This window comes from Pseudopodoces humilis, chromosome 16 (assembly GCF_049639895.1).
Source record: "Pseudopodoces humilis isolate 2021_Gansu_Grassland_sample_001 chromosome 16, ASM4963989v1, whole genome shotgun sequence".
NCBI lineage: Eukaryota > Metazoa > Chordata > Aves > Passeriformes > Paridae > Pseudopodoces > Pseudopodoces humilis.
This window is the reverse complement of record NC_142215.1, coordinates 16,469,981-16,483,005: the sequence shown is the minus strand read 5'-3', so window position 1 is coordinate 16,483,005 and position 13,025 is coordinate 16,469,981. Positions and strand designations below refer to the sequence as shown.

Here is a 13,025-nt window from a genome sequence, read left to right as displayed (position 1 = left end):
GAGATAGGAGAGATGTAATTTTTTTTAAACAAAATACAACAAAGTAAAGTAGCATAACTTTTTAAGAAGGTCTTTACTGAGGGAGTGGATTTATAATCCTTAAATTAAGGGTATGCTCCATTGAAGAAATGTAGCATCTAACCCTTCCAAGCATTCCTGATCATACACACATGCACACTGTGATAGGTAGCTATGATTTTTAAGCACATTTTATCTAAGAATATTATTCAATTTCTTTTCTTTCAGGGATTGAGAGGCTTAATGTTAGCTACTGCCTTGTCAGAACACAGACAGTGAGGAAACAGGACATAAAATACACTGGCTCCTTTCAGAAACCAGGCCAAGTCTTCAAATGCTGGTTCCTATTTCCACCAAGGCTAATAAGCTATACCAGTTGAGGAACTACTCCAACATAAGCAATTCTTCTCTGGCCAACTTCCATTTAAACAGAACTACAGGTTCCAACCATTCAGTTAATTGTCAGTAGAAGAAGAATATACAAGCACAATATAAATACCACAGAGAAAATCAAATATCCCAGGAAAATAGCAAGCAACACATCCTTACCTTGCTGCTGCTGCTAAGAGGTTCTTGGCATTAGGAGCTCCAGGATCAACAGACAGAGACTTGGCAGCCAGTAACAGCTTGCTGGAAGCCATAGAGATGCTCTTGAGGTTACCTATGACTTGAATCTGGTCCTCTTTAGTCTGGAAAGCCACAGCAGCGTAACATTAAGTAGAAACTTAGCAATCAAGAGAGTGTGCTAAAACCACACCATGGAAACCCAAATTGTTTATCCATCTGAAACCACTGACATATGTGAGCTCAGAGAAGGATGGCCCAAGCCCCTGTTCACCCAGACAGGTGCCTCTAGCTTCACTTAGAGAACAGAAAAAGACCCTTACAACAAATAGCTTGGCTTCTAACAGCGGTAGTATTCACAAATGAGCAAGGGAGAAACTTCACTACTTGTTGAACAATGCTTTTGTTGTTAAGACTCTTGTGTGTCTCTGCCTGGCACAACTGCTTCACATTATTCAGTCAGTGCATGCTCTCTGTATTCTGGCATCCTTTGTGCAGCCCGCAGGCTCTCTAGCATCTAGCTGGGATTGCTCACATAAAAATATCCTCCAGAAAGTCATCTTTCCCAAGAAAATCATTTCTATAAGCTACTTTGGTGAACATTCTGACTTAGACATTCTGTTCCTTATTTGAAGCCATTGCTTGAAATGGGAAACCTGTATTTAAATACAGTTACAGAAAAATATTGCATCTTCTCAGCAAACACCTGTGACTAGATTCTTCTGCCAATGATCAGTAGAAGTGAACCCATTTCTCCTAACAGTCTGTTCACAGTTTTATCTAAAGAGGTTGCATATTATTAAATTAATATGAATAGTTTCTACTCTGTATTTACTAAATTCTATTTCCTTCCTACCCTGACATTTTACTAGTCACCAAAAATACCAAAAATGCTTTTGTTCAGGCCAAATAACTACACACAGAAGGCCTTCTCTTTTAATAAGATGGTTAACATGCCCTGTGTCAGCAGGATAAGCGAATTCACAAGGGCCACAAGGTCATCAGCAGCTGGATTTTCATTTCAAGCAGCCATCTGCAGGATCATTTCTACCTTTGCCTTCACTGAACTGCCTCAAACAAAACATTCTAAAGGAAGCAACTCTTTCCAGAAGCTGAGGTTCAGCACACCTTTATACCTTTGAAGCTCAAACTACAGAGAGGAGTATGAAATCATATTTCTGACTGGACACAAACAAATACCAACATCCTGTGGAAGATGCAAATTTCTCTTCTTTCCAGATAACCAGCTCCAGATGATTCCCTCACAACAAACATCTCCTCACACACCAGCATGCTGTGCTGCACTGTAATGCTACATAAACAGTGTACTGCACTGCCAGAGGTTATGGCCAAGATAATGCCTCAAGATAAAGATCTTACTTGTGCTTGGCCAGCCATTTCAATACCAGCATCAAGAAATTCATCAAAGTCATCACTGAATTTCCCAGAGGCTGCAGCCAGCTCCCCACTTTGGCCCCGTGTAGCATGGACAACTTCTCCAGCTGACTGATTCAGGTCTGCTGCTGCCTGGTTCAGTTCACTCTGAGCTTCTTGAAATGACTTAGAACTTGGAGGTAGCTGGAAGACAAAAAGTTCAGTATTTTATTGTCCATCACATCACACCAGCCTTTCATGGCTGGAGAGTTCAACACACGCTGAGAATACCAAATGCAGCTGGAACTATGGGACAGCTGTCAACCAGAAATCTGTCCAGCAGCTTCTGTTTCTTTCAAGAGACAGACAAGTCTGTAAGCTTTTCAAGGGACATGAGTCTTGGCAGCTCTTCAGAATTACTCTAAATTCTCTCTAGTAAACCAGTTTGGTTAAAAAACCCTTGGTTTTATCAAAAAGCATTGCACAAACACATGGAAATACAATTCCTGCTTCATTCACAGGATAGCAAGGTCAGTGATGGATGCAGAAAAAAACAGCTGTTCAAAATACTATAAATTTCTGGCAAATTGCCACCACAAATAGCTTTTTTTGACATGAATGCAGTTAAAGTAACAAAATTCTACTCTTTACACAAAGCGACCAAACATTTTTTGACAGATCACAATGCTCCTTCAAGTAAAGTGAAGGCTTCTAGGTGCGAGATGAACTATAATTTCCTAATTTTCATTTTCTTCAGAATGTTAATTCATAGTTGCCATTTTCAAAATCAAAATGTTAATACCAATCTATGACAGCTTTAATATTGCCTTCACGAGTCACAGAAACATTTCACCTTGCCCATAAAACTACAAAAATGGTATTTCAGTCTACGTAGCAGCTGCCTAAAGGTGCATAAACTTAAAGACAGCTTACATGAAGTACACTCAGGGCACATTTACTAAATAACCATTTGACACATGGGGAACCCAGATTCTGCAGTTTTCTAAAATATATTTCCACATTAAAAGCCATCTTACCAAATCAACAAGGAGCTTCTTGCTGGATTCCCCAATACTCTTTAAGGCCACATCCACATCCTTTTGTCCAGGCAGACAATTCACACAGTTATTCAAGGAGTGAGACACTGCTTTTGCCACCTACAACACACAAGTGAACACATTCACATTGAGAGAGGCTTAAGTGCTCATTAATAGGAGGCACAGCCTCTACTCCATAGCCAGCAATTCCTACATTCTGACCCTTACAGGAACATTTTTGAGGCTTGCAGCTTTCTCAGTTTGCTGACCTGCAGTCTTTATTTAGGCTCATGCATGTCATAGGATAGTGTTGGAGGGCAGCCCCACAACTGCTCCTGGAACTTGGGATAAAGGCTGCAGCACTGCAGATAAGGGAATGCCCCTGAAGTTATCTATATGCCAATCACAGAAATTTGTTGCATGCCACTTTGTAAAAAGTTCTGATTAAAACAAAAGGTATCTTCATAAGAAATTATTTACAATGCAGACCAATTCTAGAACTTTTCAAATCAGTAAAAAAATAACCTGTCACTCCTAAAGTATTCAAACATACTGGTGCCACAGATGAAGAAAACATGCACTCACTTTTTGAATATAACATGGATATAGGTCTTCTATTTGAAAATTATAATTTTAATGGCTGTCTCCCTTTTTCAGTCAAGCAGCCTTCTCACATATGTTGTGGGTAAAAGCACAGAGCTGCATCTCTGTATATTTTTCTAAGAGATGAGTAAAATATACTTTATAACATCTGCATTGTTTAACATAGGCATGATGTTACTGTCTGAGAGCTGTTGAAAAGAACAGAAAGATGACATACCTAGCAGCCTTATTTTCTGTCATTCTCTCTCCTTACTTAATGCTGATTTGGAGTAAATTCACCAGGTGTTTGACAAACCATGCAGCTGCTCAAGTCCCAGCTTACCTGGGCTAATCTCTGCTGACTGTCTGCATCCCCTGGGGCAGCCAGGGCCTGCTTGGCCTCCTGGATCAGCACGGCAGAGCCTTCCATGACATCCCTGGCTGAATCCAGCATCGCGTGGGCTGACGCAGGGTCAGTGGTGGACGCTGCAACCCCTCGTGCTGCCTGAGCCAAAGTCTTCAAGGCCTGAGCAGTTTCTCTGGCAGCAACTCCTATGGCCACATTTCACCAAGGAATAAATACTTTTATCAAGTATTTGATGGAAAGCAGAGACTTCATGGAGTCATTATGAATAAAATAGTACCTGTGTAGTGCTCGTTGCCCTGAGCAGCACAAGTTAACAACTGGGCCATTGAAGAACCAACTGCTTTGGATGTGCTTCCCAAGTCCTGAGTGCATTTCTCAAGCTGTAAAAAATTGCAAAGGACAAAATACTTAGTTTAAGTTCAATGAAAATACACTTCATTTTAAATAGGACTAAAAAACTCCTCATTCCAAAAACCTAAACTTTCACCTCAGCTACTGAATACACACACAGTTTCTCTGTAATCTGACTAGCATGTTTTCCCTGTTCAGGATAAGATAAATTAACATATTAGGTAGTGTGAACAATAAAATTATTTTATAATTAGCAATGAATACCTTCATCTAGCAAGGGCTTTTTTCCACCGCCCCCCTCCCAATAAACCATTTCACTTCCTAAGCCTACTACAACTGGCTGTCCTGAGTTCTCATCATTGTCACTATTGAACAGAAATTCTTTTTGACAAGACCAGAACATTACTGCTACCAAATTGTAATCTTCACAATAGAGAAGGAAGCCCTACACTCCTATGAGTAACTCTACTACAGAACATACTGTTGGTGCAGTAGTAACCTACACTCTTTTTAAGAGAATCAGTACAAAATCCTATCAGCATCATCATTATCCAAAGCCTCATGACTTGTTTTGCCTCTAATATTCAAGTTTTTTAACAGCTAACTTTGTTTGTTTTTAAATGAAGAACATCCTTCCTCAATTACAGTTTCTCCTGGGAGAGGTTTTAACTGTCCATCCACTGCTGCCATCTTCGCATCCTGCAGTTCATTTTTGAGAGTCTGGACTGTATTCAAAGCAGAATCAATTTCCATTGGGCCACAAGCTTCATGAGCCTATTCAGAAATCAGATCAGTAGCACTGTTAGCAGCTGTACACAACTTTCAGAAACAGTAAATGCTTCAGATCTAATCTCCCCATCCATATTATTTCTCTTCCTACTTTAGAGGCCATTGTGAGCCCTCTAAGTGTTATAAATCATGGATTCCAAACTCCTGAACAGTATTTTCAGTCTGTGAAGAGAATAACACTCTGCTAAGAGGCACCAGGGGAATGAGGTGCACTTGGCTTGTGTACATGTTCCTTCACAGCAGGCAGCCCAGGGACTGGGAGAGTAACTGCTGCACTCTGGACTTCCCCTCTGACCTCGTTGTGCATCATGACCAAAATCACACTGACCCCCTGAAGTGGCAGCCCACATTCATCAGTGTGAGATGGAAATTTTAGCCTTAGCTCAGGTGTAGCCACCTCAATGCTATAATCCCAGTTTCAAACCTCAGTGTACACACACAAAAAATATCAGACTTCCCACCTGCATTTTTTTTAAGCCATGACATAATTCAGAAATCTGTGTGTGAAACACAGCCTCTGCTCCCCGGGATTTTAGAGAAGATGATTCCAGTTATTTCAGCAGTAAGTACCACAGAGCTGTAGCTGGGTTCTCACTGGTTTGGTGAGGCACAAGATGTGTTCCCTTTTCCCTGCTCTCCCTCAAATGTAACAGCAGCTCAGAGTCTTGATGTGCTGCTCTCTACACTCTGCTCACGTTTGTCTGGTATGGAAAGGGCAGCATAAGCTTTTTCAGTTTTCTTGTCACTTCTCCCTCCCCTTTCTATCATACAGAGGCCACCCGGGAGTCTGAGCAATGTGTGCACAAAATACAGCAGAGAGATCACTGCCTCAGCATTAGCCATTCCCTCAGGAGAGACAAGAAGTTTTCTTGTTTTAGCTAATTAAAGCCAGTATTTACCTACCTTCTGGGAGGCAGTTCGTAGCTCAGCTAAGCTGGTAGCAAGATTCTTTGCACACTGACTGAGCTGCATTGCTGCTGCTTGATCAGTCACTGTGGGGACAGCAGCTTTAGCTGAAGCCACCATTTTACTTCCAGGCTGTTCAAAAAAGAACAGTGACAGTAAAAACAATTGTTTTTACCAGCTCATTTCCTTTAAAGAAGGCTTAGGATTCAATAAACAAACTGTTTCCTTCATTCACACACTCATGAGGTTTCTAGGTTTTTCTTTAATGGCTAGCACATTCCTGCTCCTTAAGCTGGAGCACCCTGTCATAATTCTGTCACATTTCCAAGTCCTCTGCAGCAGGACTTACCTGCACTTTACTGGGACAGTGACTACCCCCCATTGGTGCTGATATCTGCCCAAGGCCTTTGAATACTCATGTAGACTACTTAAAAACACTGAAATGTGAAATTTTGCCATTCAGCATTCATGTGGTACAATCAGGTCAAGGTGGCAGAGACAGCAAATTTCTTTCTGTGTTTCTAAATATTAACCTCTGACAAAATTCTATGAAATTAAAATTGCAATTCAAGCAATGCCTCTAGACAGAGATTACTGCTAGCACAACTAAAAACCTTTGCTGATCCTCATCATCACCACTGTACACACATACAGCCACAGGGAAGATGGATCAATCATGTGAATCACTCCAGAGGGAATCACAGAGCAAATACTTAAACAGAGTGAGAACATGGTTTGTGATCCCTCTGCCTAACACAGGACCATAAAAACGTGCTAACAGCAATCACATTTAAAGCAAGAGTAACTGATGCCAAGTAATGACGGTGCCATTACACAGATTATTGGTTTCTGGTGTTGTTTCTTGTTAATAAGCCAATAGTTGCTACCAATTATCAATATTTTATCTTTCTATTTTAAGATGCTTTAGAAAAAGCACAGTCAAGTTTTGTGTTTTTCCCAAACCATCAGTCTAGCTCTATTATGCAGGCTAATATCTAAAAAAAACACACTAGTACTCCCTTTTATTTCTGAGGAATTCTGAAACTTGTTGCTACAACACTGAGTTTACCTTGCCTAGAAAGGCTACAACCGCCTGTCACATAGTCAGGCTCAGACCTCTACTTAAAAAGATGCTAAACTCTCTCCATTTTGTTTTTTAAACTCTTCCCCAGAGGGCAAGTGTACAGCAATGGATGTTTCTTCTCCACAAACATACATTTCTTCTTGTTACTTTTAACCTCAGTGTCAGCTATTTTCACTCTCTACAGATACAATGCATTTTAGCCATCTAACCTGAGGGACTAAATTCTTGTTATCTGTGGCTCAGAGTTTGCAGTGAACTTCTTTACATGGTTCTTAACAGTTTACTGGTTATTCATCACAAATGAAAACATACAACACTGAAAAAAATGCTTTTTCCATCTACTGCAATGATTGGTTCACTTCACCTGAAGGAAATTCTGGCTGGAATTTATTAAAGCAAGCTGGGCACTGAGGTCTTCGGCCTGAGCTTGACTTCCTCTTACACCCTGAACCAGCTGAGGAATGTGGTCTGCAACATTCTAAAATGGACAAAGGGAAAGGATTTTTAGCAAATAAATAAAACCTCAAAATCCTCTGAAAATAAAACAAGCAGGCTTCCCACTCCCCTTAAAGACAACTTCAGTATTCCTAAGTAAAATATTCTTGTGCTGTCAGTCACGGAATTAATTTAGGATTGGAACATGGAACCAAATTAATATACAACAGGACTTTTTTAGAGATGTTTTATTTAAGAAATCATTATTCAATCTACTTATTAGGCTCCTACACTCCTCTACGTATTAGAGGCTCCTACAAGACAATCCAAGATTTTTATGCAGAATTATGTACATCAAGTACTAATTATTTCTCTTTGCCTGTTCAAATGCCAGTAGTGAAGGTGCCAGACTTTTTCTAGAGAATGTCCTGCTTGCAGAAAATCATTATCTTTTACACACAAGCACCTCAGCCTTTCCTTGGCTTTCAGCAACACAACATTAATAGCATGGCTGGAATATCTGCAAGCATATATTGCTAAACCTTCACTCCTGGACTGTCCACATTCATGGTCCTTGTCCATTCATTTCACAGTAACACTTGAGCAGTGCAAGACTAAATTACCACCACCACAAAAATGTAACAAAGTAAATACTAAATCTTCTCTGTTATCTAATAAATAACATCAAGACAAAATTAAAATGAACAGTAAACAATAGTTGCCATGTTGCACTTTTTAAAAATTCATACTTAAATAGCAGCTCTCTACAACACAATTCTAAAGTGTACTTGAGCTGTCTTATTGAATTCCAGCATTTCTTAGGATTGCACCATGACAAGAAGTAATTGCAGAATGCTGATGTGGTTTTTAACAATACAGTCTTTAATGGCTTCATTCTTGCTCCCCACATAACTGCCCTTTGATGCAGAAGAAAATCCTTCTGCATTCTACTGTCTTTTGCAAATGTGGCTTAAACAAAAAGGAACAGCTTCTCATTAGACTCTGAATTCTAGCTTGGAACTATAAAAGTGTCTTTGACTTTGGGCATACCTTGAAATCTGTGATTTTACAGATTTAACTTCAAGCTAGGAATCATGGTTAACCCACTGTAGGGTCTGTTACTTATGTTTTTATGGTGACATTTAAGGTCCCAGTTGCTTGGAGGCAGAACATCAGAATAGCAGGAGCAGTTGTTAGTTATATAACCAATTATGTAACTGATACGTTAAATAAGAATTTCACTCTGTTACAGTATAAATCACTATTGGTACTCCATCCTTCATTAGAGAAAATCCAAACAACAGACCTCAGTCCCATTTCACTGCATTTATGATTCAACAGCCTGTTTTGATGATCACGAAGCTACTCCCCTGCTGAAGACCACACTCATACACTGAATGCTTGGCCAAGGCTTAGAACCACAGTCAGGGAATCACCAATTCCTGAGCAACTGGACCCCTCTGTACAGTGCTCCAGCACAGCTCTGCACATGTTCCAATGATCTGTACCAAAACTTGTAGTAAAAGCACTTCAGGTGAACTGGTTGTTACTGAGCAGTTACACACCTCTGCATCCTTTTCTAAGGTGTGTCTAACAGCTGAGTGTTACATGGCACTAACAATGGCTCAGCTTTGCAAAGCTCTGCAAACAGCAATGCCTGGATAATACAGTAAATGAGGGCTCTCTAGAATCCATGCACATGAACATACAGAGTGTTGGGTAGTTTTGGGTTTTTTTTCAAGCTCCCTTTGAGGTTGCAACAGTATTATAGAAGGTGATGCTCATCAATTCCCCAAAAAGCAGAGTTCAAGAGTTATTTATCATGGGCTGTGCTGTGTTTACCTTGCAGCTCTGTACAAGTTGCTGGTGGGCTGCTGTGTTCTTATTGGAAACAGCTGCATTCTGAGAAGCTGCAATAGTCTGAGTAGCAGCAGCTGCAGCTTGTTTAGCTGCAATCTTTGGAGAAAAAGAAAATCAAATCAGTGCAGAAACTGAGTAATTCAGAGGATGAAACACACATTACTACAGGTAATTTTGACAGTAACAGCATCACAAATTAATAATTTTATTCCTTAATTTGATTTGCCTTAAGGAAACCTCACCTGACCATCATTGCTCTTCTCTCAAGGTAAAAATTATTTGAATACTGTTATCGATCTCCAATTTGCCAATAAAGAAAAAGGCAGAATTAGAAGCATTCTGTGCCCTTACTCTTTCATAGCTTAGGTTTCAACAGGAGGAAGATATGTGAACTACAAACAGCAGAAATGGTCTAAACAACGAGCTCCTTATGAAGGCCAGAGAAAACAGGCAAAGCACATGCAGTGCTTCTCACTGCTACATGGATACATCTGAGCCAGGACAAAAGGGAGCGAGCCAATTTCTGCTGAGATTGCTCTATTGGCAAAAGCAAAGATCCTAAAATGACATAGGTACAAAATACTGGTATTTCTGAGTCTAGAAGCTATGTGAAGACATTCTTCAAGTATCTATGAATGTTATTATCAACATCTCCCTATTACAAAAATAAAAATTCAACCATTTGTCCAAGGTACTTGAACATGTTGTACAACACTAACTGGTCCACTAAATGGAAGCAAGAGTGAAGTGTATTACACATTTTACTCCTTTGTAAGGCAGTATACGTTATAACAGTAAAACATATAAAATACTCTTTGTATAAAACTTGCTTGAATGCAGTTAGAAAAATACAGACATCAGCCTTTATTTCCTAAAGTAGTCCTGGTATTTAGTTCTAGACAGAGACAGGAATTCAAGGTTTTTCTGGAACACAGTCACCTTACTGCATTTGAATTAGACTAATGCAAAAATCACAGTTGCAAAATTATGAAAACTTACATCTGTCTTTTCTTCATTTTAGTTGAGAATGTGATCAAACTTTGTCTACAAAACAAACTTCCATGGTATTTTATCCTTACTAAATCGCCTTTCTCCCTCTTGGGTGGGCCACTAGATAGGATCTATCTTTTTACTTCTGTTTCTGCTTCCTGATGCTGAGTAATTTCCCATTTTAACTGGATATGCTGTGATTCAACTAACTTTGTACAGAAATTCATATGGAACTCTATATCCTAGTAAAGCCACCAAGAACTACTGTGTGTAAACGGCACACCATACAGATAAATTAACACAGCAATAAAGTTGTTTCAGCTCAGCTGTTTAATTTTAGGACTAAGCCACCATCAAATGCCCTCTGAGCCAAATCCTTACACCACTTTACCACATCTGTGATACAAGCTACTTAATTTTCTGAGGACTTATGATAAACTGGCACATCTAATTCTAAGCCTTGTACTCTGGAACTGAGCTTACAGTGCTGTTATTCTCTGCTTAGCACTTTCACTACATGGTTTCCAACCTCTAATCTGTTGACAATTTTCTTCTTGATGGCATTCTGTGCAGCAGCATTTGTAGCAACCCGCAGTCCCTCTGCTGCTTCTCTCAGACGCTGCTGTTGATCCTCATTTTCAGGATTGGCTGCAGCTCCCTGCACAAAATTTCCAAGCAAAAACCATAGGTCTGAGTGAAAATGATTGGAGAAAATGTGGGTGAACATCAAGACCTAAGTTCAGACGGTATCTGCAGCATTAGTGTTCATTTCCCTTAAATTATCATAAGGAAAGTCAGAAGAACATTGAAGTATTACAAAACTTCAAAGCAAAAAGTCTGTTTCTAGTGGAAGGCTGTTACTGTCTTGTCTGGTACTTAGAGGAAGAAAGTTCAACATTTGCTTTATATACCACTTAAGGTGCTTGGGAAAAAAGCCTTTTTTAACTGCTTCCCCTATGATCTGAAATAATGTACTTGTATGAATATAGGTTTTTGAAAAAAACACAGTTTTTAAAATTCCCAATTCAATATGTCTTTCAGTAACTACAGTCCAAAACTTGATGTTTAACACAGTAGATTTTCTCCATTTGAAGTCAGAAAATACTGGGAAGTCAAGGATAGACAGCCAGGCATACAGGCCTTCTGGAGTCCCAGCAGAATAGCTGGCTGGCCCTGCTGCTGTGAAAACCATTTCAGTGCAGGATCTAGGTAACAATTCAAAGGACAAATTCCTCTCTAGCAGATTGGAACAGGTTTCCAGCATAGAAAGGGAAAAGTTGTGATGTTTGTCTGTCTTTTGAGAACCAGGAGGAAAGGATGTCAAGGGGAACAATACAGGCAGGATTCCCCAGGTGGAGGAAACTGTTTCTCAGACAGAGGGGAGTTGCTTTGTAATGACTCCAGTAAGAGATTGCTGTGGTTCTGCTGTTCCATTTGCACTGGTACGAGGCCCTGCACCATAGGGCTCAGGGCTGGGGGTAACTGTCCTACATGGCTTGAGTCATGACCAACTATGGACACAGGAAAGCAAAAGCAGTGCAAGAAGACCTCTTAAAACCAAAAAAAAATCCAGGTAGCTAATAAACTGGTTTTAGGAATGAACCCTGGGTCAGTCATTACATGCCAAATTTTTACAGGATTAAGAGAAACCATCTTTACTATCAGCCAGATCCTATTTATAAATCCCACATACCCTCTCTTTGTTGTGGTACAGCCTTACAATTTTAAGCTGACAGTTCACTTTCCTGGTACCTTTGCAGCTTCAACCATGCGGGCTGTGGAATCTGCCAGGAGCTTTGCAGCAGCCAGAAGCTTCTTGGAGTTCTCCATGTCAATCTCTGCTTCTGCATCAGACCTCATGGCATTGACGAGATCGGAGGTGGCCTGAGCCAGCACCCTTGCCTGCCGCACCATTTCACCTGGGGAGCACAGCTGCATTCGTACCTCTCCTTTCTGCATTCAGGCTTGCTTTCAAAACTCAGCATTGTTTCACAAGGCAGAAATGAAGTTACATATGCTGACCTATTTTTTCACTTGAAAATGATACACACATATATATATTTATGTGGGTAACTAGCCAGTTTCATAAAATAAAATCTTGGCTCCCAATATAAATGACAGAAACCACTACAGTGAAGATTAAGAAAAAAGTGTCATATTTGCAATCTAGATAGTAAGACAAAAACACACTATTAGTATTTTTAGGTAATTTTGAATACAGAGTTCAAGGAAACTCCTGTCCCAGCAAAGACTAATAATTTTGCTTTCAAATCCCAGCCAAGATTTCACTCCAATAAAAAGTGCCCACCTTCTTCCTGTGTTTCTGGGGAATTATCTTTTGTCCAATATAAACTGAAAACTTTGTCAGAAAACACTTAGCACCATTAAGATGGTTTTAGTCAAAACCATCTTTGTTTCTTGCTTTAGAAGCTGCACTTTTTCAAAACATCTCAGAATAAAAATCAGATTTAAGTTTTAAAACCTACAACAACATCTATGCATAGTAACTCCAATCACTGAAGTATTTGCCCAGGTGCCTGTCTTCTTTGGAGATGAGAAATTTCTATATAATTCTATGAAGTGAAGCAGTGGCAGAAAACAAACAAAATATTAGTGCTCCTTCAGCATGGTATTGATTGTTTTCACTGAATATTTACTCCATCTAGCA

The 13,025-nt window shown here is 39.7% G+C and overlaps 1 protein-coding gene across 13 annotated transcripts in view; it reads right to left on the bottom strand.

Annotated features, from left to right (window-relative positions):
• TLN2 (talin 2) overlaps positions 1-13,025 on the bottom strand; it is a 133,412-nt gene that overhangs the window by 44,959 nt on the left and 75,428 nt on the right. For all 13 annotated transcript variants that reach the window (XM_088062932.1, XM_088062935.1, XM_088062937.1 and 10 more), the window contains 11 exons: positions 12,110-12,276; positions 10,887-11,015; positions 9,350-9,463; positions 7,437-7,550; positions 5,986-6,120; positions 4,939-5,067; positions 4,220-4,322; positions 3,919-4,127; positions 2,994-3,113; positions 1,963-2,160; positions 568-707 (listed from right to left, as the gene is read on the bottom strand). In XM_088062932.1, coding sequence (XP_087919058.1) covers positions 568-707; positions 1,963-2,160; positions 2,994-3,113; positions 3,919-4,127; positions 4,220-4,322; positions 4,939-5,067; positions 5,986-6,120; positions 7,437-7,550; positions 9,350-9,463; positions 10,887-11,015; positions 12,110-12,276 — 1,558 coding nt within the window. The remainder of the gene's footprint in view (positions 1-567; positions 708-1,962; positions 2,161-2,993; positions 3,114-3,918; positions 4,128-4,219; positions 4,323-4,938; positions 5,068-5,985; positions 6,121-7,436; positions 7,551-9,349; positions 9,464-10,886; positions 11,016-12,109; positions 12,277-13,025) is intronic.